Source organism: Bubalus kerabau, chromosome 3 (assembly GCF_029407905.1).
Source record: "Bubalus kerabau isolate K-KA32 ecotype Philippines breed swamp buffalo chromosome 3, PCC_UOA_SB_1v2, whole genome shotgun sequence".
Classification (NCBI taxonomy): domain Eukaryota; kingdom Metazoa; phylum Chordata; class Mammalia; order Artiodactyla; family Bovidae; genus Bubalus; species Bubalus kerabau.
The window spans coordinates 34,170,665-34,195,342 of NC_073626.1; the positions used below are offsets into that span (position 1 = coordinate 34,170,665).

General features: G+C 37.6%; 1 protein-coding gene across 1 annotated transcript in view; it reads right to left on the reverse strand.

Annotated features, from left to right (window-relative positions):
- Window positions 1-2,239: 2,239 nt before the first annotated feature.
- Window positions 2,240-24,678, reverse strand: part of CDC5L (cell division cycle 5 like) — a 41,764-nt gene continuing 19,325 nt past the window's right edge. The window contains exons 10-16 of the mRNA XM_055571292.1: window positions 24,130-24,292; window positions 21,492-21,656; window positions 20,028-20,108; window positions 18,976-19,218; window positions 16,186-16,383; window positions 3,414-3,626; window positions 2,240-2,660 (exon numbers count right to left, since the gene is read on the reverse strand). Of these exons, the coding sequence (XP_055427267.1) occupies window positions 2,556-2,660; window positions 3,414-3,626; window positions 16,186-16,383; window positions 18,976-19,218; window positions 20,028-20,108; window positions 21,492-21,656; window positions 24,130-24,292 (1,168 nt within the window). The 3' untranslated portion in view covers window positions 2,240-2,555. The remainder of the gene's footprint in view (window positions 2,661-3,413; window positions 3,627-16,185; window positions 16,384-18,975; window positions 19,219-20,027; window positions 20,109-21,491; window positions 21,657-24,129; window positions 24,293-24,678) is intronic.

Here is a 24,678-nt window from a genome sequence, read left to right on the forward strand (position 1 = left end):
AAGAGAATACAATAAAAGTGAATGTTAAAACAGCCACCCAACATTGCCCTCAGAGGATGCTGGTAAAGAATCCCAGGCATTACAGGACAGTAACAAAAGACACCGGCACGTCTGCTTACTATGAACAGCTAAGGCTGCCCTGCTGAGGGCCCAAACCATGAGCAGCTGACAAAGCTAACTGCCAGCTTCGAAATGATGCAATTCTTGGTCATTTTTTAGGGTACAAGTACGTGCATTACTTCAAATTTTGAGAACAAAGTAACTATTATTTGATCAGTTATTTTTAAACCATGTAACTCAAGCTCACATAAGAAGTAAACTAATCTTTAAAAAAAAAAATCTTCTTTACTTAACTGACCTAAGTCCAGGAGTTCAAAGATGGTTAGAAAATCTATCAAAGCATCATCAACAAATCAAATGGAAAAAAAAAAAAAAACTCAACTGTATGATCTTAAGAGATACCCAAAATGTGTATTTGACAAAATTTCAGAGCTATTTCTAATTCTTTAAAATCTAAAAAGAGGGTATTTCCTTTCTAAAGAAAATAATATCTGACTCAAAACAGCCAACCTAAAGGTAAAACACCATGGACATACCCATTAAAACCAGAAATATAATGTCTACCACCACCATCATCATGATTACTGAAAATTTCAGCCACCAAAACATGCAATAAAAATTAGAACTATTGGAAGAAACAACATTATCATTATCCATAGAGGATGTCAAAATATTTCCTAAAACAAAACATGTGAAGTTCTTGAAAAAAGCACTAGAATATGAGGTGACTAAAAAAAGTCAAAGAAGTGACTAGATATGAAGAAAATACAAATATATTTATAAAGACTACAGAATCATTACTGCTCAAATTCTTCCAACCTGTCTCCATCAGGACTGGCCCCACCCTAGTTTGAGTCCCTATTGTTGTTTGCTTGGATTACTGCACCAGGTTCCTATGTTTAACCAGCTTCCTTATCTCCAGCCTGATGAGACATATCGTATATCCACAGAATAAACCTGATTGTGTCATTCCTTTGCATAGAATCTTCTCCTAGCTTCTCATCACAGAGTAAGATTCAAGTTCCTTACCACTGCCTCCTGAGTGGCCCTATCCAGCCAGGTATCCCATACAAATGCCATCGTTAACACTCAAGTCTCACTGTCTTCCTTTCTGCTCCTCAAATACACCAAAGGGGCTTTGTGCTGGCGCTTCACTCTGCTGGTATCGCTCTTCCCTGGAACCTCACAAAGATGGCTCCTTTTAAGATGCCAAATACAGCTAATTTGATCTTCCTAGAGTAGCCACTCAGTCACTGTGTCCCGTCACCCTATTTTAACTCTCTCCATTGAATCTAAAGTTCATGATTTGATACTTGCCTGTTTGGTCCTTATTGCCATTAACGTCACCTCTGTGAGAGCAAGAACTTTGTCTTAATAACACGTCATCTCTAAAACTTAAATAAGTCCTGGTGTGTAAGAAGAGCATTCTTCTTCCCTGAATTTTCACTGTCAGTCATTCTCAATAGACTATAAACTCCACAAAACCAGAAGGCTGTCTATCTCCAGGACTCAGACACTGGCTAGACAGTTAACAATATCTGATGAATGAATGAATGAATCCCTCATCTGCTCCCTTTAATCCCTAGCAGTCTAAGATTAAGCAAACTTTTTTGGTGAGTCCAAGATATCACTGGCTTATTTTGAACTTGTAGCCAAATAATGATTTCATATGAATTATTAGTTAGATCTTTCTACCTCTACACACTCCCCAAACTCTACACTTGTGTGATTTGACTTGTTAAGATAAACACTGAGCTTTAATAAAATTTGATAGTATGGTTGGAATTAATCTTTAAAATACCTTTGTCAAAAAAAACTATTTACAAGACAATAACAAGTCAAGAAAAATTAAATCTTTTGAGTCCTAATCTAGTCCTATCTGTGTAAGTAGCTGGGCAGAGAAGAGACCTGCCGATAGTTATACTGGGGGAAAAAAACAAAACTGAGGTATTAAAAAGTTAACCTTTCTTGTCAGTGTATAGAGAAATGATCATCCTATGCAAAAATGGTCAAAACTAACAAAGCCACAAAAGGATTGCCTCTTAAGGATTTGAATTAAGATACTGGATTGCCATTTTTATTATCCAAGAGTTACTCATTAATTATGATACACAGTATGTATCTGCTGGTTTGTGGGCACTCTAAGTATCTATTTCAAACAAAAGGCTACATTCTCAACTTTTTATATTTTGTTTTTATTCAAGAGTTTACTCACAGGCAGCACTTTAAAATCAGGCTTTTAAAATTAAAGGCCAAAACTAAAAAAATTTGCAAATAAGACACTGCTAAAAGAATGATCGTCTTAATAATTTAAACCCTAAAATGTCCTGTGGAGTTAAAGTCTTTACACATAAATGCATAAGATTGGTATCATTTAAAATAAACAATCAAAAAACCACAGATGGTGGGCAAATTTGTCAATGAAGATAAACAGCAGTTTCAGCCTTCCAGGGTCTGAACACCAGCAATTAATTCAGCTTGTGAGAGAATATGCTTCAAAATTTGGCCTTTAAAGTCTCTTTCTCCAACAGCAAATCAGCGTATCTATGCTGAAGTTCCTTTTCTCTTTCCTGCTGTCGCTGAACATCTTCTTTTAGACACTTGAAGAAATAAAAACATTAATTATTTCATAGGTAAGTGCACTGAAAATTAAAAATATCTTATGGTACTTTATAATCTTACAAACAGCTGAGTTAGGTCAACACTCTCAAGAGTTAAATATTCCCCAAAGAGAAATAAAAATAGCAACTACTTTTGCTAAAAAACCAGTGCTATGGCCACTCTTTGATTTGGTCATACATGCACCAGCATTTGTAAAATCTCTGCTATCTCAAATAAATAAGCCATCACTGTCCTATGAACACCCACCATGCACTTAAATAAGCCTTGGCTGCCATTTATCTGGGAATGGACTTTCATGCACATTTGGCAAATAAAGTTAAACCAAATCTGGCCAAAGGAATTTGATGCTCTGGGATGACTAGCTATATTATATTCTCAGCATTCTACATTACAAAACAAAAAGGCATCGGTTTAATTACCTCAAAGAGCTATATGAATGGGATGCAATTAAGTTTCGGGGGGGGGGGGTGGAAATCATAGGATTACTTATTCTATTTCATAGTGTTTCTACATGGAAAACAAAAAATTAGGAAAGGAAAAGTCTCTGTATCCACAATGGCCTGGCCTATCCATCTACACACAGGTCATTCTAGATAAGTCAAAAATGTAGGCTTTCATTGAAAAAAAGCCAGACAATGTCAAATGCAAACGATAGCCTCCACAAGCAGGGAAAAGAGGGAAACCCTGATTATTCTTCAGAGCTAAGTAGGGCTGCAAGACAATAATGGTACCTCTAGCCTCCGGGGAATAGCAGAATCTTCATGTTTCTTGAGTTCTTCAAAAGTGCGTAATTCCAAGTAAGCCTGCTCAATCTGGTCCCATAAGTCATTCAACTGTTTCATGAGCCCCATCGCACGAGACTGGTAACCCCCAAGCAAAATTTTCATCTTCTTTTCCATCTTTGCGGCTCTCTTGGCTTCTGTTGTCATGTGACCCCTGTTTATCTGGGGGCCAGGGGAGATCATATCATGAGAAAAGCAGGCTCAATAACAGGACAAAAAAGGCACGACTGCTCATCTACTGCCTCAAAGCAGAAGTACAGCAGATGCGATCCCCATCTTATCACCTATGACATGTTTCACACAACCAGAGCAAAGCCACCTGGCCTTCCCAGGAGCTTGAAGGGCTACAGTCCATAGAGTTGCAAAGAGTCGGACATGACTGAAGCAACTTAGCATGCACACAGAGCAAAGAATCCTAAAATCTATATGGAACCATATATGCCAGACCCAGAATGCCAAAGCAATCCTGAGGATAAAGAACAAAGCAGGAGGCATAACCCTCTCAGGCTTTGGACAATATTAGAAAGCTACAATAACCAAAACAGCACTGGTATTGGCACAAAAACACACAAATGGATCAATGAAACAGAACAGAGAGCCCAGAAATAAACCCATACACCTACAATTAATCTTCGACAAAGGTGGCAAGAATATACAATAAGGCAAAGACAGTCGCTTTAGCAAGCGGTCCTGGGAAAGTTGGACAGCCACAAGTAAGTCAGCCGCAAGTAAATTTTCTGAGTGAAGTCAGAAAACACCCTCATGCCTTATACAAAAATAATCTCGAAATAGCTTAAAGACTTAAAGATAAGACATGATACCATAAAACTCCTAGAAGAGAACACAGGTAAAACATTCTCTGACATAAATCATACCAATGTTTTCTTAGGTCAGTCTCCCAAGGCAATCAAAACAAAAGCAAAAATAAGCAAATGGGACCAAATCAAACTTTTAAGCCTTTATAGAGCTAAAGAAACCATAAGCAAAATGAAAAGACAAACTAAGGACTGGGAGAAAATATTTGCAAATGATGTGACTGTCAAGGGCTTAATTTCCAAAATATGCAAGCGGCTCACATAACTTAATAGCAAAAAAACAATAAAAAATAAAAAAATGAGCAGAAGACCCAAATAGACATTTCTCCAAAACAGACTTACAGGTGGCTAAGGGGCACATAAAAACACTCATCACTAATTATTAAAAAATGCAAATCAAACCTACAATGAGGTACCAGCTGGTCAAAATGGCCATCACTAAAATGTCTACAAATAACATGCTGAAGAGGGTGTGGAGGAAGACAGCCCTCCTCCTACACTGTTCGTGGGAATGCAAGCTGATGCAGCGCTATGGAAACAGGATGAAGGTTCTGCAAAAGCTAAACACAGAGGCGCCAGGCGATCTAGCAACCCCACTCCCAGGCACACATCCGTGACAGAATCCTGATTCAAAAAGACACACGCACCCTTACGCTCACAGCAGCACGATGCACAGTAACCAAGACGTGGGAGCAACCCAAATGTCCACTGACACATCAACGGATAAAGACGATATCGTGTATCTGTATCTACACACACACACACGCACACAGGATGCAGTACCTCTCAGCCACTAAAGAGTGAAATGATGCCATCTGCAGCAACATGCATGGACCTAGAGATTATCACAGTAAGCAAACAAAGTCTGAAGGATAAAGACAGATACCATATGATACCACTTTTAGGTGGAATCTAAAATATGACACAAATGAACTCACCTATGAAAGAGAAACAGACTCACAGACATAAAGAACAGACGTGTGGCTGCCAAGGGGGAGGGGGTAGAAGAAGGACGGACTGGGAGTGTCGGGTTAGCAGATACAAAATATTATGTATAGAATGGACAAATAACAAGATCATACTCTATAGCACAGGGAGCTATATTCAATATCCTGTTATAAACCACAATGGAAAAGGAAAAAAAAAAGGACATTATTCTTATACTTCAACTACCATAATACAAAATTAGGCTTAAGGAAGGGTTTCTCTTACACTTGAACAGTTTCACAGTTTAATCCCAAATAAGTTATTCATAATAACTTCACCCATGATCCAAACTCAAAGCAGGCTTGAATTTCATAGTATGGGGAAAACTAATTTCTACCTCCAAAAATAACTCCTGGTATCATTAATCCTGGGGCTGGCAGTTTTGGGGGCTGGCAATGATATATCTCCACCATCTGTATCTCAAAAATGCACTTCTATATATTATACATCAAGCACATTTAAAATAACTGAATAATACTCAATTAATATACCATAGCTGTGATCAAAACAATCCCCTCAAAAGTACAAAATTACTAGATTATTTTTATAAAGTTATAATCATAAACTTGGCATAAAACCCATAAAGGAGAGAATATCACATTTGGCAACAACAACAAAAATGTTTTTAACTTTTGAGGAGCAAAAAGACTTCATAAAATTAAGAGAAATAACAATTTTCCTATTAAATATGTACACTGAGCACAAGTGGGTTGCCTCTCAGATGATTCTAAAATTAGGTGAAAAAAATTTAAAATATATATATTCAAAAAAGAACTGGAGAGGGACACTTAGCAGAAGGTTTCAACAAAATTCTAGAGCTGCTACAAGAAAGCCTCAGTTTAGAGGGTGCAAGGAAAAGTTGAGAGGCAGCAGGCTGTGACGCAGAATTCCATCAGTATAATGCCTTCTCTGGGTGTACACTCTACATCCCACAATGTCCTCACTTCACCATGATCTGCAAATACTTGTCTCCAACAAACAACACTTGTAATTGTGAGGTCAAAGCCTCAGGAATAATTATTAAATCTGTATCAATTTCTTTGTGTCCATTTCTCCTTGCAACTTCTTTCCTCTCTCCTACCACCACCCTCCAAACTGATTCCATCAAGTGACTTCTAAAAGCAATCAAAGCCAAGTAGTTTCCGGATAACATATACCCAAATGATACTCTGTAATTCACAATAGTATAATTGAGAGTGCCCTGTAACAAAGGAGACAGTGTGACAATTTTTTTTTTCTGAAATACTAAATGTGAGGGTGGGAGGCGGTAAGTAAGTAGAAATGGTACCATGGGAAAATATTGTCAAATAGACAACATTGATAAGAAAATTGTTCATAGGATGTTTCCTTCAATATTTAGAAACGATATAATCACCAAAACAAATATATAGCTTTCCATTAAACATTCACTTCAAAGCATTACGTCTGATATAAAAATAAACATGTCAATCTGAATGCTTTCTTTTTTTTTAGAATATGTAAGAAGATCAAAAAATGCCATGTTCCCCAAAATATAAAGTACACTTCTACTGGAAAAGTAGTACTTCATACCTATCCATCTCCAGGTTACTTTATTGAAGCCAAAGTCAAATAAGCCCAGGGCAGAGGGGGTGGCAGGGAAGGGACATGTTGTATGTGTCCCTTAAGAATATGAGATGGATCGAAAATTAATTAACATAAAGCTTATTTAAAGCCATTCCTATCTTCAACATTTTATAAAAGTTAAAATAAGCTTTTATTCCTCTGCAATGCACTTAAAGACTAAATCCATTAATAAATAATGTCCTTTATAAAAGAGCCATTTTCCTCCAACAGATAACAAATTAAAGTGAGTTCCACAGCAAAGATACATCCACCAAGAGTCAGGAAACACTGGAACAAGTCAGCAGTGCCGTGGAGTGAAGTGAGTCACTCAGCTGTTTTGAGTTGATGTAGGTTGTATTTCCATTTCTCCATCAATAAAATGGCAGTTATCACTAAAAGTTACTATATAAAGTACAGAAAAGCCCTTAGCCACCCAGTAATATCTGGCACAAAGCAAGCAGTCAACAAATGTTAGCTCTGATTCCAATTATTATAGGTACTAAGAGGTTAACCATTTTGCTCTCCTCTCTAATGGACCAAGGGACTATGGATGACAGTTTAAAACCCTCTTTTAAATTTCAACTTTAATTTTAAAAATGAGAGAGATCTCTTCCTGGAAATAAAGTAAGGAAAAGACAGCTGTTTCTTAAGTGAGCAGTCTGCCTCTTTAGGACCACCACACCAAGTAACAGGTACTGGAGTACATCTTTTTAAGCCAATGCTCTTCAACCCCTGCTAAACTTAAAAGGGGCTTGCTTCCCTGATAGCTCAGCTGGTTAAGAATCTGCTGGCAATGCAGGAGACCCCAGTTCAATTTCTGGGCCGGGAAGAACCCCTGGGGAACGGATAGGCTACCCACTCCAGTATTCTTGGGCTTCCCGGGTGGCTCAGCTGGTGAAGAATCAGCCTACAAAGCGGGAGACCTGGGTTTGATCCCTGGGTTGGGAAGATCCCCTGAAGAAGGGAAAGACCACCCACTCCAGAATTCGGACCTGGACAATTCCATGGACTGTATAATCCACACGACTGCAGAGCCAGACATGACTGAGTGACATATGTATGTATGTAAATTTAAGAAGTTAACTGTAGAGTTTTTAAAATCTATCAGTGCAGAAACTCTTATTTATATGGTCTCAGACTACTGTATTTTTAAAGCCCCTAGATGGCAGGAGGCAATCAGGATGGAGAATTCTGTTTCAGCCACTGTCATTACTGAAGCTAGGTGTCAGCTGTTTTCTCTTAACTAGGCCTACCAAAATGTCCTCATTTCCAATAATAAGTGAACTAAATCCGTAAGTTAGTTGCAGCAAGTTCCTAATACTATAATTCAGTGTGTTCCAACAATAGCAACATTAGACACTCCAGTCACATGTGGATTCAAATACACATTCCAAAAACCTTAACAGCAAAGAATTTCAAATTAATATATGCAGTGCTTTTTTAAAAAATTAGTCACACAAATTATCATTTTCATCGGCTAAGATAATTCAATTAGCTATACACTGCATGCCATGGAAATTCAATTTCCAATTTGGTGTAACAACGTAACACTTAGGCTCAGAAAGTGTTTAATTAGTCATCAAGGCACATTTAGTATGACTTATATCTGGGAATTACCTCACCTCACACAGTTGAGTCATTCATTATTCCCAAAACACCAAAGATTTTAAAACTGCAAAGCTTCCATTTAATGTGAACAATTTTATTTAATTTAGCTCAAACTTTATTAAAGTCTTCTGGCTCAAATACTGTGCTAAGATTTCAAGCAAATATGGAAATAAATTATACAAAAAATTAAAGTACAGAAAAAAAAATTTAGTCAATTAACTATATGAAAGTGTCAGTCGCGTCAGTTTGCAGCCCTATGGACTGTACCCTTCAGGCTCCTTTGTCCATGGAATTCTCCAGGCAAAAATGCTGGAGTGGGTAGCCATTCCTTTCTCCAGGGATCTTCCCGACCCAGAGATGGAACCCGGGTCTCCTGCAGTGCATGCAGATTCTTTACTGTCTGAGCCACCATGGAAACCCCAAATAACTATATGTTAGTACAAAAATATAAAGAAGAAACATATAAAGTATATGTAAATATACCTTAAATGTAAAGAAAGGAATATAGCTTTTAATATTCAATTCTAGCTTATCTTACATCTGCCATCTGATCATTAAAATGTAAAGGACGATATCCACATAGTTCATAAAATGCTCGACCTATGACTGCTCAATACATTTTAGGAGGGAAAAAAACTAACCTATAAAGTCTGGCCTTTTTCTAGCCAGTAAATCTCAAGCATGAACCACACATGCATACATGGAACACATCTACCTTGAATCAGCCCCAGCTCCCTCACCCCACACTCATACACAGAAACAACATTAAAGTCCAACAGAGCATAAGAACTTTTTTAAAAAATATACAGAATCAAGAAGAACCAGGCTCTGACTTAACCAGATTAATATTTTAAGCCCTTTTAAAAAATACAACTAAGCGCTAGCAACTGCCCTGAAGGACAATTTATTTTCAACAGAAAAGTATTGGTTCAGGGAGCTTATACTACTTCCTACAGGTGATTTACCAAAAGTTCTTCCAAAATCTGATTTCAAACCACTGCATTTACAGTTCATTTACCAAAAGTTGTCAAAAGTTTTTTTTCAAATCCTTAACTGCACTTAGAGACATACTTTAAAGTCTTCTTAAAACAACTAACAAACTTAGTAATGGAATTAGGATTAAACGCTTCGTTCACTTGTCACCAGACAAGCCTCCCAAATATGATTATAATGGAAGTTTGTGCTTAAATATGTATCAGCACAAAATTTCTAATGATTTTAAATAAAGTTCACTATAACTATCAGGATTTTAAAGTAAGACAACACTGGATATAATTAAAGCTGACTACATCCAAAATGAAAGGGTAAAATTCAATTCAAGAAGAGATGAATGAAAATATATCTACATATAAATGTAGAGGGGAACCAAGCTGACGAATTTCATGCATCATAATTCTGTTTTACGATATGATGTCTGGAATTTGTTTCAAACAGCGGGGAAGGGGAAATGACATGAAATAAGAGTGGCTACGAGCTGATGGCTGTCACAGCTGGGTGACGAGACACTAGGACTCATTACACCAGTCTACTTTAGGGTGTATTTAAAAATTCCCATAATAAAAGTTTTTTTAAAATTCAGTGTCTACTCCAAAGGATAACTATTTTGTTAAGACTATACACCACAAACCATGAAACATCAATATAATGGAAACATTAAAATGTAAAAGTATGTCAACTGTCTCAACATGCCAAAATGTACAAATGAAATGTTAAAATCCACAGTTATGTAAAATTCATTTCTACGAAACAAAATCTGAGCCTTTAAGTATTATTCAAATCTCTCTCCTAAAATTGACCCATGTCTCGTATTTCAGACATTCATCAAAATTTATACAGCAAAAACTTAGCCACCGTCTTACTCAAGGTAGTTACTTCTTGGTACCTTACACTATCAAATCTAATTAAGGTAACACCAAGAGTGATAATGAGCCACTTTACCTGGTGGCTCAGCAGTAAAGAATCCACCTGCCATGCAGGAGACCTGGGTTCAGTCCCTGTCAGGAAGATCCCCTGGAGGACATGGCAACCCACTCCAGTGTTCCTGACTGAGAAATCCATGAACAGAGCAGCCTGGCGGGCTACAGTCCATGAGGTCACACAAGAGTCCGACACAAGGTAGCGACTGAACAAGAGTGATAGGAACCTGAGAGACCTGGGAGAGGATTCCTAGCCACTAAAACTTCCCAACTGCAAGGCACACACTATCTTATTTCATCTTACATTATTTCAAGCTCTCACTTCCATGAGATAAAAACTACCACCCAAATTTTACAAGAAACATCTGAGACTCAGAGAGGTTAAGTAACTTGCCCTAGGCTACACACACAGTCACTAAGAGATGAAGTTCTGCCATTGCATCTACTTGGAAGTCCAACACTAGGGTACACTGCAGCTCAGCCAGATGTCCTCTTGGCCTCAGCCGTGAAATGCAAACTTGCCTGAAGAAATTCAAACTGCAGCGCTAGATGGCTTAATGCCACCAGACAGTTCACTGAAAAATTATTCCAGACACACATAAACAAGATCTCAATTAATGAACTTGCCCATCATTCCTTCCCTGATTTAGGCATTAACCTGTATGTAGCTACTTGTAAGAATTTTATTTGACACTGGAAAAAAGCTTTCAATTTCCCCAGCTTACATTTTTTAATTCCAAGTTCTTTTATTCTTAACAAGCTACAAAACTATAGGAAAAACATCTCTCAGAAAAAGTTTATGGGAAAAAAAAAGTTTATTTTAACAACTTTTTGAGAAGCTGGGCAGAATATAACTAGAATTATTAGAGATTTTACCAAAGCTAATCTTTTGCCACAGGCTTTAAAAGAGTACAAGTGATCAGGGTTTTGTTTTGTTTTGTTTTATGGTACTTATAATATTATACTATTAAACGAACGGAGTAGTACATGGTGATCCCAATTTAGTTTTAAAGACCTTTATCCACACACCGATATGTGTGGCTGTACATATATTAAATCTTTTTCTATCATATTTAATCTTATACATACACACCCCAAAATGTTTAATGTGATTACACTTGAATGGTAGGCTTTTCTATTTTTTTTAATTTAAAAATTTCTACAAAGTACTGGTATTATTTTTAGAAAAAACGCCTACAAATGTTATTTTTTAAATGCATAGAAGAGAAACTGTCTAAAAAAGACTGGCCAGAGACCAATGGAAAACTGATGGTCCCCAGGAGATGAATCAGTGGAACCATAAGTGTTTCCTCGGGTCATTACAAAAGGGAGCTGTATGGGACTTATAAAAGTGTAATTGTTACTCTCAAACTCACTAAGTTTGTTAAAGTTACTAAGCTTAAGTAATTCCAAAATAAACACATTATCCTTGGGTCTCCAATACTGTCCTCAGTTAAAGTCTGTTACAGTGAGGTTCAGAAACATTAAGAGCATCCCTCACTGAAATTCTTGCTTGGGGACCCAGATAATAACCTTATACCACTGGAAAAACAGGTTTCAGAATACCTAAAATAAATATAAAGTTAACGGCAGCTCCACTTCCTAGGCAACATGATCCTATAGTAGTAAAGATGTGATTCAACCATCGAAATGTTTGCAAACAAGAGCCCATGAGTGATACTCCTTTAATCTCTATACTGCTCATTAGCATTGTTTTAGCAGTGAGCCATCTCAATATTGATGAGATGCAGGTCCAATTAAGTGATTATTAGTCAGCATCTATCAGTTAGCAACCATCAGACTGCCTCCCTAAAAAGCAAGCTAAAGCAATAAGGCAAAACCTTACTAGACGCATTTCCAAGAACAGAAAAGTACCAATAATACAATGCCAAGAGCATTTTACTTTTGCATAAGTTAGGAAATGAAACCCAACAACTACAAGAAACAAATTCAACTTAACGCTGAGGAATAACGAAAGCAACACTGCTGTTATCACAAGAGCTCTCTGGTCTAGCTTCCAGAGTTGCCGCTAGAAACAACCAAGAAATCTGTTAATGCCTTTAAGGGTGATGGCAGGGAGCAGAACTTGAGAACTGAGAATGTTCCAAGTACTGAGGACTTCTCGCCTGTCACCGCACACCACCCCACACACACCCTCCCACCCACACAAGAGCCTAAGTGTAAACCTGCTGAGATACAACAACATACCATCCCTCCACCCTCAACTGCACACCAACTTAATCCTTACCCTAGGTTTTAAGGGAAGTTTTATCTTGTGTAAAAATAAATGACGATCACTGAGAAAACAGGATCCATTGTGCAGCTAATTTTGCTGAAATATAACCATCCGAAAAAGTCAGGGGTCCCCAAATGAGTTCTACAAACACACTGAGAAGGATTTTAAATGTGTTATCTGTGTTCTTTAAGTTACTTTATTTCCAAGAAGTCAATGTCACACAGTATTTCTTGACTAAATTGGCTGTGCCAGTAAAACACAGGGAGAAGTATTACTTCTGGACCTAGTTCCCACCTCTAAGGAAAGCCTTTCCTGACAAAATCTACTTTTCAGCCAAACTTTCTCAACACAGCAGTTTAGATACAATTTCAAATACTATTAAATTTAATGGCAAGCCTAAATTCAGACTTCTCATTTCACTTTTGCACCTACTGGAAATTATTTCACTCAAAATAATTATGTCTTCAGACGATTTCCTATTTCCACTTAAAGTGGAAACAAATTAGAACACTTCAAATTCTATTTGCACTTCCCAAATACAGTAATGACTCATTTATCTGGCATCATCGGAAAAGAAGGTTCTCCACATTAAGTGTTTTCCAGATAAATGAAGTCTGGAAGAGCAGAAAGCTCATCCGCCTGATTCCCTGCTGTGTCCCCAGGGCCTAGAGCAGGGGCTGGTCACAGCTGATGCTCAGTAACACACTGAATGTGTGATTAAATAAAGGCCTACAGTTTCAACCGTTTGATGAAAATTCTTCTACAATGGCCATCCTTCCTTTTCTGTTTTATAAAAACATGACACTGAACAGAAATTAAGTATTTCTTATTAATTGGAGTATCCTCATGAACGGCAAACATGCTACACTCCTACCTAAGCACCTATGATGCCCTCAGAAGCTACTCACATAACATGGCCTTTTGCCACCATATTTAAATGGCCTCAACATGCTGTGTTTTCGTAACTTTTCCTTTTCTGATATTAGCTGTCACTTCTGCTTGCAGGTGCTGCCGTTCTTTACACACAGATATCTGGTAAGGTTCCAAAATTAATTCTATCTCCTAAGCAGAATAACGTATGTGGACTTGGTTAGTCTTTCCCACTTGCTTCTGACCTGTGACTATCTTCTGATTCTATTTACTTAACGGACTCCTTGTACCAGCCAAAACATTCTACATAAAACCTGAGATGGTTCTAACTAGTTTTAAATGAGAATCTTAAGGATTTTAATTTAAGTTCTAAGTTTCAAATACTAATCATGAGTAATGGCTTGAAGACTAGCTCCAAAATAAACCTCAGGGCATATTTTTTTAATCCATTTAGGAGACACCAAGCACGACAAAGCTGGATTGCATCTTGCTTGATACGGTGTGATAGGGCCCTAATTTAGATTCACTGTTTCAGAGTCCGCGGCAGCAGAACTCAAGCACACTGGCAGTCATGAACTGTGCTCAGCACAGCACGGCACATCTCCCTGAACCTAAGAGTGCAAGGATAATTTAAGCACAGCCTTAAGTTTATATAATACAACTAGAGTTCCTTCCCCACAACAAACTCTGAATAATGTTTATAATTTAGCAATCAACTGAAATGATGAAAGAATTACCACAATTGAAATAAAATATTTATGTATTTCAAATCAGGAGAACTATGTCTTCAAAAACTAAAATAAGCTAAGACAAATCTAGTTCTGAATTAGGGATGGATACAAATAAAATGAGGGATTTGTTTATTTGTGTTTTTGAGTCTCTTTTCTTCTTTTTAAAGATTTAATGAACTTTCATTTGAAATAAGCAGAGTTTACTAAATTAAAGGATTTGATTACGTGTTCTTTAAAAGTAACTAGCTGAGTAAACATTAAAGCAAGTTATCCAGGAGTCAAGAAAAGAAAAATTACTTCAGACTGTTTTATGAATATTCTTCCAAAATCACCAATCCTTCAGCAAAAATAGTTCAACGGAAGATTTCGGTTCCTGGTACTGAACTGAACAAAGAGAACCACATGTTTCTAATGGTTGCTCATAAACGACCCAAATAAATCTCCAAAAGAACAGCAGTGGTTCTCTCTGTATTTTTCCCTTCAAAATTCACAAGACCAATTCAACATAGAAATAAAAATTACTGTACTTTATGGCACCACTCACTTTGTGACACATTTATTTGCTGTCATGAAAGTTAGTGCCTCAACAAAGTAAATGAGATTTGGGGGAAAAACTTTTTTTTATATTTTAAACAGCACAAAATGTCCTTACCATTTGAGCAATAAAGAGTTTGCCCACCTCAAGTGAGATTTTCAAACCAAGTGAGAGACCTAAGCATTTATATATAAAGGTTACAAGGAAGCTTTCCAAATAGCTTTCCAATCAGTTATGATGCTGACCTTAGAACAGAATTACACTGCTAACTACCACTTATCAGAAATGAAGCCTACACAACAGAAAATATAACTTAAATTTAACCACTGATGTTCTTTTTACTTTCCCTGACTTGTGAATTAAAACACGGGGCAACAGCACACCCTGCTGGACGTCGGTAACACAGCTAGAGTAACCAGCGGCAACGGACTGTTAAAATTTTACCCAAGATGAAAGTCACCTCAGGAAGAAACTCTAATTTCCCAGCAAATGAGAAAAGAGGTTCACGAGCATTACCATTAGGTGCCTAGACACATGACCTTAAAGGTAAAATTAAAAACTAACTAAAGTTTACTGCTTTTTCCAGCTCATTTCCCTAGCTCCACATAGCCCCAACCACTCCAAATGACTTCACTATTTTTTATTTTAACCCTAAATAAAATATATTCAAATCTACTTTACTTATGGTAATCACGTAAGAGGAACTTAAAGCCACTTTCTGCACGTGACTGCCTGAAGCACCCCTTTATACTTCCCATCCCAAGATATCTTGGCCTCAGAAACATCCCTGAAGACCACCATTAAGAATTCACAAGGCAACCTAGCGGTCCATGAACCACAATTTACATACCACTAGCAAAATTCCTACACAGATTCTGGAATTCAAAACATGCAGACTATATTAAGAAACCACATGCTATGAAATTCCCATCCAGTACCTTTCAATGTTTTCACAGACGTGAAAAATCATGGAAGCCACTGTCTAGGTAATCCAGCTCAGCGCTCTCCCTGTAGCAAACTCACAGGAATCAGAGAGTGAGCAGAAAGGTACTGAAGTTTTTTAAGTGTGCCCTCTTGGTTACAGAAAGAAAGCTCCCTGGTACACTGATCTCCCTCCTTAGAGAAAATTGCTATTTCAGCACTCATCTACACTGTTCTGAGTAACCAGTGTTCACTTTTTGGCTCCTTGCTCCCACATGTAAAAGGTTCTGATTGACCTGTGGTCAACTTAGAGCTCTCTTTATCGCAAAGCCCAGCCATCCTGAAAAACCAATGCAGATCAAACACTTCAGTGCAGTGCAGTTTTTTCTCAAGAAATTCAAAAACAATTACATCTACTTTTCTGAAGTTGTATGAGTTTCATTCATCAGAGGTATGAGTTTGATTCATCATTTCAATCAAAGTACACATTTAAGGTTGAATATTAAAAGGATACCAACCTCAAGCCTCTTTTCCAGTGACTCAATTCTGTCCTTTTTGCTAGCAAGGTTGGCCCGGGTGTAGCGGCTCTGCCCAGGAAGATACAAAACTTGACTGTAGCACTCTTCCCACACCTGGTTATAAGCTTCACTTGAGAGTTCTCCGTGGCTCATACCTTGTTTGACCACTTCCATCTCCTGTACCAGAACATCCTGAGCCTGTCACAATAATAATTTCAGTAAGCTTGAGTACTAGAGACACTTGCCATCAATAGAAAGTTTTAAAAGACTGGTCTTTCCCTCCCTGGGCAAAAGCAATGCGCTTTGGTTGACTGACTGTTTTTTGGAAGGGGGTTATAAATATGTAAGTGAAACAAATTAAGAAGCCTAGAAGTCAATGCAGATTGATCTGAAGTCAAGCATCCATGTATTACGCCCAATAATATAAACATTCTTTGCCTTCATTCATTAAAACAGCAGCTACCATTTCTCAGGTGTCTGCTATGTGCCAGGAACTGGACTGAAAAGTTTTACCTATTTTATCTCCAAACAGCATACCACTCTTACAAAGCAGTCAACATTAACCTCACTGAAGTTCATGAAGCTCATGAAGGTCATTAACCTCATTACAGTTCACGAAGCAAAGGCTCAGAGAGGTTAAACAATTTGTTCAAAAACACAACACTAGGAAGCAGAAGAGACAGGCTCACACCCAAACCAAAGGTGACCAGTGCGTGGGGGTGCTCCTTCCGCTCACCACCAACCCCGACACTTCCGACTTCCCAGTGCGGTGAAGGGGAATTAGGCAGGTGTTTTTTTTTGACACATGCCTTTTTTTTTCATCTGAAAGAACGTCCCTGACATTACCAGAGAATAGGACTGGAAGCACAGATCAAATAATGACAGATCACAGACCAACTGCTGGTCACTAGAAAAGATTCGGTTTAAGATGATAGAATGAGGATGGAATTGAACAAGCGGAGTCCAATCACAGTTTTAGCATTTAAATAACTATCTGAACTTGCTGAACTTCTGTGAGCCCGTTTCTCATCTGGAGAGGGGAGATAATACCTAACGTGTTTGTTATGAGGATTAAGTGATACAGCAAGACACAAAGAGCCAGCCCAGCAGCAGACACACAGACTCCATCAGCATACCACATGAACTCTTTCCAGCCCTTTGCTTCATGGCTCATGAAAAACCAACAATTACTTTTTGTGCTTTATAGAAAGCTCTCAATCATTCCAGGAACATCAGAAAATAAACACAGACCAAAACATAAGAAAAATCAAGATAAATAACAAGCATATGAAAAAATTTAAACAAAAAAAAAAGAGGGGGATCAAGTCTACAGAATATAAAGAATGGATCCTTTTAAATGATACCTCTCAGAGGAAATAATGGAAACAAACCAATTTTAACACACTTAATGACAACTGGGCTCTTTATTATCAGTGAAATGGTATTTAACTCTGAAACTGTACATGGTAAAAACTGACAAATTTAGCTCTTACAATGATTAGGAGAAAGTACAGCTAAGTTCCACTGAAACTGTCCTAAAGAATCTGCTAAGTAAATAGTTGCTTCAAATTTTTCAGAACACAGGGGCTATAAACAGGTAATAAAATACAGGAGGATGAACTACTTTGTAATGGTTTCATATAAAATTCTAAAGCACTACTTACAATTATTATTTTCAAAGCATGCATTAGAATCTGTCCCTTACAGAACTTCTATTAGTAACAATGTGATCTTTGTTTCAGGTTTCCATATATACAATAAATTTAGGAAGACTGATTTCCTCAAATCCATCTTCTCATATTTTCACTCTAACAAGAGGGAACTGTTCAAGCAATGAGGTCATTATCTGATTCTCAACAGAGGGTAGCTTCCATGGCACTTACTAGAAGAGAGCAACTCAGTTACTCAGAAGCAAACTGAAACAGAAATCTAAACCCTTCTTCCTCTATTTTCTAAATATTCTATAATAAACATGTATCACTTATACAGTACGAAAAAGGGAAAGTAGGAAAGAGAGAAGGCGAGTACAAGAGGGAAAAGAGACAGAAGAATCTGGTTTCCTCCTAAGTCCGCCCATTCTAATGGACAGGTACTTCACTGCCCCCCAGAATGAAAGACTAAAGAAAGAAGACTTCAGCAAAAGACCACTCTTCTTCCAACCATGACACCAACTCTCTTTTCCTGTATCACTGTACAGATTTCTAGGCACAATCACAGCTGTTTGCTCTGTCAAAGCAGAAAGAATAAAATGCATATGGAGGAAGAGGCAGGACAGACGTTATATCATACAAGAAAACATTTCTTTATTTCCTTATCCACAAGGGCAGGGGGAAACCACGTCAGGGAAATACATGCAGTAAACAGTATTTCCTTTCTGTGAACATACGAAAGGTTTAATCTGTAAATATTTTAATACATTCTTGTTTTTTCATAGTATTCTAGGTAAGTGAGGTTTAAGTATTAAAGGCAATCCCACCCTATTCAGAGACAGCAGAATTAAACCCAGAAAATGGCAACTGTAGGAATGATCAATGAGGCACACACCCATAAGACAAAAACACCCTGTCATCAAAGCCAGTGTCTCTCTGATAAAGGTCTATCATTGAACATTGTGGAGAGGGGAGGGGAGAAGGGAGGATGTCTGCATAACATTTAACATGAAAATTTCTCTCTTAACCATATATTTCTGTTGTTTATGAACATCCATATGGGAAAATATGTTCATGTTTGTCCATGATACACAGTATCTAACAAATACTTAAATCTTGAGACAAAAATACTCAATGATACCTTTTTCAGCTCTTCCTTGGAGAATTTTTCATAAGGGTTATGTTCCAGATAGGCAATGTGCTCTGCATTATTGGTACCAAATCCTACAGTTTTTCCTTTTTTATTTCCAGATGGCTCATAAGGGTGATGTAGAAGATCATAATGAAGCATTGTGATCATTTCCTTTTTGATCAGTTCTTCACTTTTCTGTAAATCTGTTAGAGGTGGTTCTACATTTAACGGTCTTAGAATTGTTTCATTTACCTAAAATTTTAAAACAAGTACAATTATTAAACATAGTACTGCAACATACTACTGTTACTACTACTTCCAGCAATGAATTAAATACAGGCACACCTTGTTTTACTGTGCTTCCCGTAACTGCAATTTGCAGACAAGGTGGTTTTTTTTTTCACAAACTGAAAGTTCATGGCAACCCTGAATTGAGCAAATCTATTGGCACCATTTTTTCAACAACATCTGCTCATTTTGTCTATGTCACACTGGCAATTCTTGCAATATTCCAAACATTTTTTTCATTACTACTCTATCTGCTATGGTGAGCTGTGATCATTAATGCTACTACTGCAAAAAGATTATGACTCAGGGTCAGAAGCTTAGACGATAATTAGCACTTCTGTAGCTACAAAGTAGCTTTTAATCAAGTTATGTACATTAAGTACATTAAGGTATGTGCTTTTTTTAGACATACCACTACTGCACACTTAAAAAACTACAGTTTAGTATAAATGTAGCTTCTATAAGCACAAGGAGACAGAACCATTCTCACTTTACTGAGTGACGTGCGTTTCACTGCAGCAGCCCGGAACCAAGCTGCAGTGTCTCCAAGGTATACCTCAAGCAGTTTAACATTTTCAAAAGAAATTATTTTTTTCTTTCAAAATTCTTATTTGTACCAGTGAAGCATTTCAAAGACTGGATCTGGGAACTGCTTTACTATATTCCAGAAAGTAGATGAAATGTTGTTTTACAGACTTTATGAATAATATAAAATACATCAATCACATAAAAAGAAACTTAAAACTTCCTAAGGCAGAAATTCTAATACTTACTTCTGATGGTCTTGGCAGATCCTTCTGGACAGCTTTGTGCATTCGTTTCATTTCCTTTACACGCTCTGCATCTCGTATGGCCTAGAAAAATTATTTTTATAACCATTTTTACAGCTATACAGTATCTGACACATTTCAGTAAAGGTGAAAACACTTTCATCTATAAGAACATGTATGTTCAAGAGCTAAAGCTGTAGTAATCTGTGTAAGTTTGTAGAAAGGCAATATAACGCCACTGAAATTAGCCAGTCTATTCATTCTCATGTTATAGCACAAACTAAGAACTTCCAACAGCTACTAGGAGCATTCTCCAGATTTGCATGGCTCCCTTAATCAGATAATCATTCTTTTCTTGTCTAAAAGACCAAGTCCTAAACTTAGAGGGGATGCTTCCAATTATTCCTCCTGCAATACAACCTTTCCCTTCCACCTCAGAAGCTACTGATTTTTTATTTAAAAACCCAGCCAGCAAGGATGCTGTTTTATGACTCTTAAATTATGAATAATGTGGGTTAACACAAGAAAACTTTAAACCATTTTTTAGAATAAATGTAGCTCAAAATAGTGAAGAGAACTAAATTCATAAAGTATTATCATATATCCCCTACCAAAAAGCACATTCATGTGGTTTCTCTCTAAAGCATGACTTCCATCACTCCAATCCCTAAAAGTGATTCAATTTCTAAAAATATCCCAAAATAGGCTGCAACAAGAAGTCCTGAAGGGGATCACATGATCTCAGTTTTAGCTCAAGTTTTACCACTTTCAAGACACAAGACCTGGGACAGTTAACTTAATTCACCTGAGTTTCTTCATTTCTAAAATGAACCTGATACCTATCCTACTTATATCACCTGGTCGTTATGTACATATGAAAAATGATTAACTAGAAAGTATATTAGTACAAGGTGTTACTAATTTTATTCCGATGCACTCTAAATTTCCAAATCCACATTTTTTAAATTTTCTTTTTTATTGGAGGATAACTGCTTTACAATACCGTGTTGGCGTCTGCCATACAACTCGAATCAGCTATAAATATACATATGTTCCCTCCCTCCTGAACCTCCCCCCAACACCTCCCAGCCCATCCCACCCCTCTAGCTTGTCACAGAGCACCGTGTTGAGCTCCCTGTGTTACCCGAAACTTCCCATTAGTTTACACTGACGAAGAAACAAATCAATCAACCAACAAATCAATCAATAAGATGTACTTGTTTTAAGACTGGTCAATAACATCTTTTCTTGGCAAGAGTGAAAGCAGTATCTAAAAGACTACTTACACATATTTTAAAGGAGCATAATGAATTTGACAGAGGATATTTAAACTGCAATGTATATGATTACACATTTTAAGAACACCTATCAAGACTGATCTAAGTACTTTCCTTTAGTGCAATTTTTTTCAATACTGAAAAAAACACTAAGTAGAGATCTTGGGACATGTTAACAGTCGTCACCCACCTGCTTCCGTGCATCCACATCAGCAGCATCTTCAATGTAAGTATCATCTATTTCACGCTCTTCCAGTTCCTTCTCAGCATTTTCTGGTAGAACAATTTCAAAGTCATTCTTAGGAGCAGGAAGACCCAACAATCCTAAACGTAGGTGTTCACGAGATTCTCTTTCCTGTAGAAAAAAATTAGTCTTTCTCAATTTATACACATTAAAATACTCAACTAATATTGTATACGAGTTTCTAAAACACAATTAGCCTAATTTTAATTCTAGAAAAATGATCCCTAATTTAAGGGTTGAGACAAAATTTTGTTTAATTTTTATCTCTATTTCTTCCCTACATTAAGACCAATCATAAAAACTTAGATTTGTGGTCAATGAATTTATTTTGGGATAGTCTAATAGCAGGTTTGAGAATTATACCTCTGGAGGGCAAAAAAACAAGAAGTCCTTTAGGATTTCCTTTTAAGGATTTCTGAAATTTAATAGGAAATGAAAGAACAAATTCAAAAGTAAATTTGTCCTTGGATAAAAAAACCTCATCTGAAAAGGCAGCTCAATTTGTGTGTATGATTCTTTTTCATGCAAAACAGGTCATATGCAAGCCAAAGAAAACAGCTCATACTTCCTCAAAGTGCCTAGTACCCAAAGTCTTCCCCAGTCCATCCTCAGCTCACCTGTCTGTCTCATTCCCTACTGGTCCGTCCCATATATGCAAGAAGGGAAGACCAGGTGAGCTGCTACGTCCAGAACATGCTCCATGCTAACTCATGTTGTGATCTCCACATGGGACAGCCCCCCACCCTACTTCCGAGCATACCTCCTTCAAGGAAGGCGTTCCTAGTACCCACCCAGCAAATGTGATTTATTCCTTTCTTCGGCCACCTTAAGCATGTTGGTTTTACTCAAAGGGCTTTATTTTGTTCTTATATTACAATTATTTTTGGATTTGGTTTAGTACTGCCAATCTCTCCAGAGCATAAACTATTCTTTAAGACAGGGGACATCTTTACTCAACTTTCAATCCCATGAAGTGTCCAGATCTGTGCTTTTACACACATTAGATTCCTCACTTGTTTAATTCCTATGTAGCCATTCAGAGTCAGCATTACATGATATCAATCCAGACATTTAAAAAAATTCTCAACTAACCAAATCTATACATGACGTTAGAATTAATTTGTAAAATAGAAGCAAACCACCATTCAGTTCAGTTCAGTCGCACAGTTCAGATCAGTTCAGTCGCTCAGTTGTGTCCAACTCTGCGACCCCATGAATTGCAGCACGCCAGGCCTCCTTGTCCATCACCAGCTCCCGGAGTTCACTCAGACTCACGTCCATCGAGTCAGTGATGCCATCCAGCCATCTCATCCTCTGTCGTCCCCTTCTCTTGCCCCCAATCCCTCCCAGCATCAGAGTCTTTTCCAACAAGTCAACTCTTCGCATGAGGTGGCCAAAGTTTCAGCTTTAACATCATTCTTTCCAAAGAACACCCAGGGCTGATCTCCTTTAGGATGGACTGGTTGGATTTCCTTGCAGTCCAAGGGACTCTCAAGAGTCTTCTCCAACACCACGGTTAAAGCATCAATTCTTCGGCGCTCAGCTTTCTTCACAGTCCAACTCTCACATCCATACATGACCACTGGAAAAACCATACCCTTGACTAGACGGACCTTTGTTGGCAAAGAAATGTCTCTGCTTTTTAATATGCTATCTAGGTTGGTCATAACTTTTCTTCCAAGGAGTAAGCGTCTTTTAATTCATTTTTTAAAATCTCACAATGATCTTTCATGGTATAAATAAAAGGCTCAATAGTAATGTAATAAAAGCAATAACATGATCAAAAATAAAACTGTAACTTTTATAATTAGCTTTCTATATCACCTTGCAAAACATATAGAAGAAAAACTTCATTAAGGTCAGCAATGAACATCAAATTAACTTGGCTCTGATACTTTGACTGTCCTTCTAGAAGTACAGAGGCAAACAGAGGAATCAAAGTTCAAAATCTAATTTATGAGGCATTCGAAATTCATACCTTATTTTAATAGGAAAAAAAATCAGTGCACCATTCAAGAAGCTAAACTATTAATTGCTGCTAAGTCACTTCAGTCGTGTCCGACTCTGTGTGACCCCATAGACGGCAGCCACCAGGCTCCCCCGTCCCTGGGATTCTCCAGGCAAGAACACTGGAGTGGGTTGCCATTTCCTTCTCCAATGCATGAAAGTGAAAAGTGAAAGGGAAGTCGCTCAGTCGTGTCCGACTCTTAGCGACCCCATGGACTGCAGCCTACCAGGCTCCTCTATCCATGGGATTTTCCAGGCAAGAGTACTGGAGTGGGGTGCCATTCCTTCTCCGAAACTATTAATTAGTAAATAATAAAAATTAAAAATCACAAAAGATACAAGGAGCATTACTATCAGCATAATCAATACTGAAAAATAAATTAATAAGAAAAAGTAGGCTAATAAGACCAAAAGGTTTCCCTTCTCAAGTCCTACAAATCATGTTCCTTTTCTAGTGTCTGCAGGTTACAGAATCTGAAGGCATATGAAATACGCACGACAAGGGGAAAAATTTTATTTTGGTACCCTTGAGATTTTAACTTTTTTTAAAAAGTACTAAAAGAGAATTGACACAGACCATCTGCTTCACGTAAGAGGGATCACTGTAGTCTGCCATTCCATCCTCAGGATTAATGTTTAACTTGTCTCGAAGAGGAGTTCTACCCGGGGTGGAGTTAATAACTGGTTTGGGAGTCGTCCCACTCCGGGGAGTCAGCCCTTCAGATCCATGAGACGGAGTCCTAGAAAGACAGAAATTCTAGTTAATGAAAGTGCCAACTTTATTTGAATTGTGCTTCCAAATATTTTTCACATAAATTATTTTATAAGAAAAGAAATAAAGATTCCTAAAATTTTGTCTCCCTATCTGGTTTTGTTAGACCTTTCGGTTAAAATAAAGGTTTGGTTCAGCTAACTCAGTATTTACACACAGTGTATTTACTTTAATGACTTCAAATAAAGTCATGATAGCTAGTATTTTTTCACCTTATTTTTGTTGTTGCTGTTGCTGCGTCGCTTCAGTCGTGTCTGACTCTGTGCGACCCCATGGACTGCAGCCCAGCAGGCTCCCCCGTCCCTGGGATTCTCCAGGCAAGAACACTGGAGTGGGTCGCCATTTCCTTCTCCA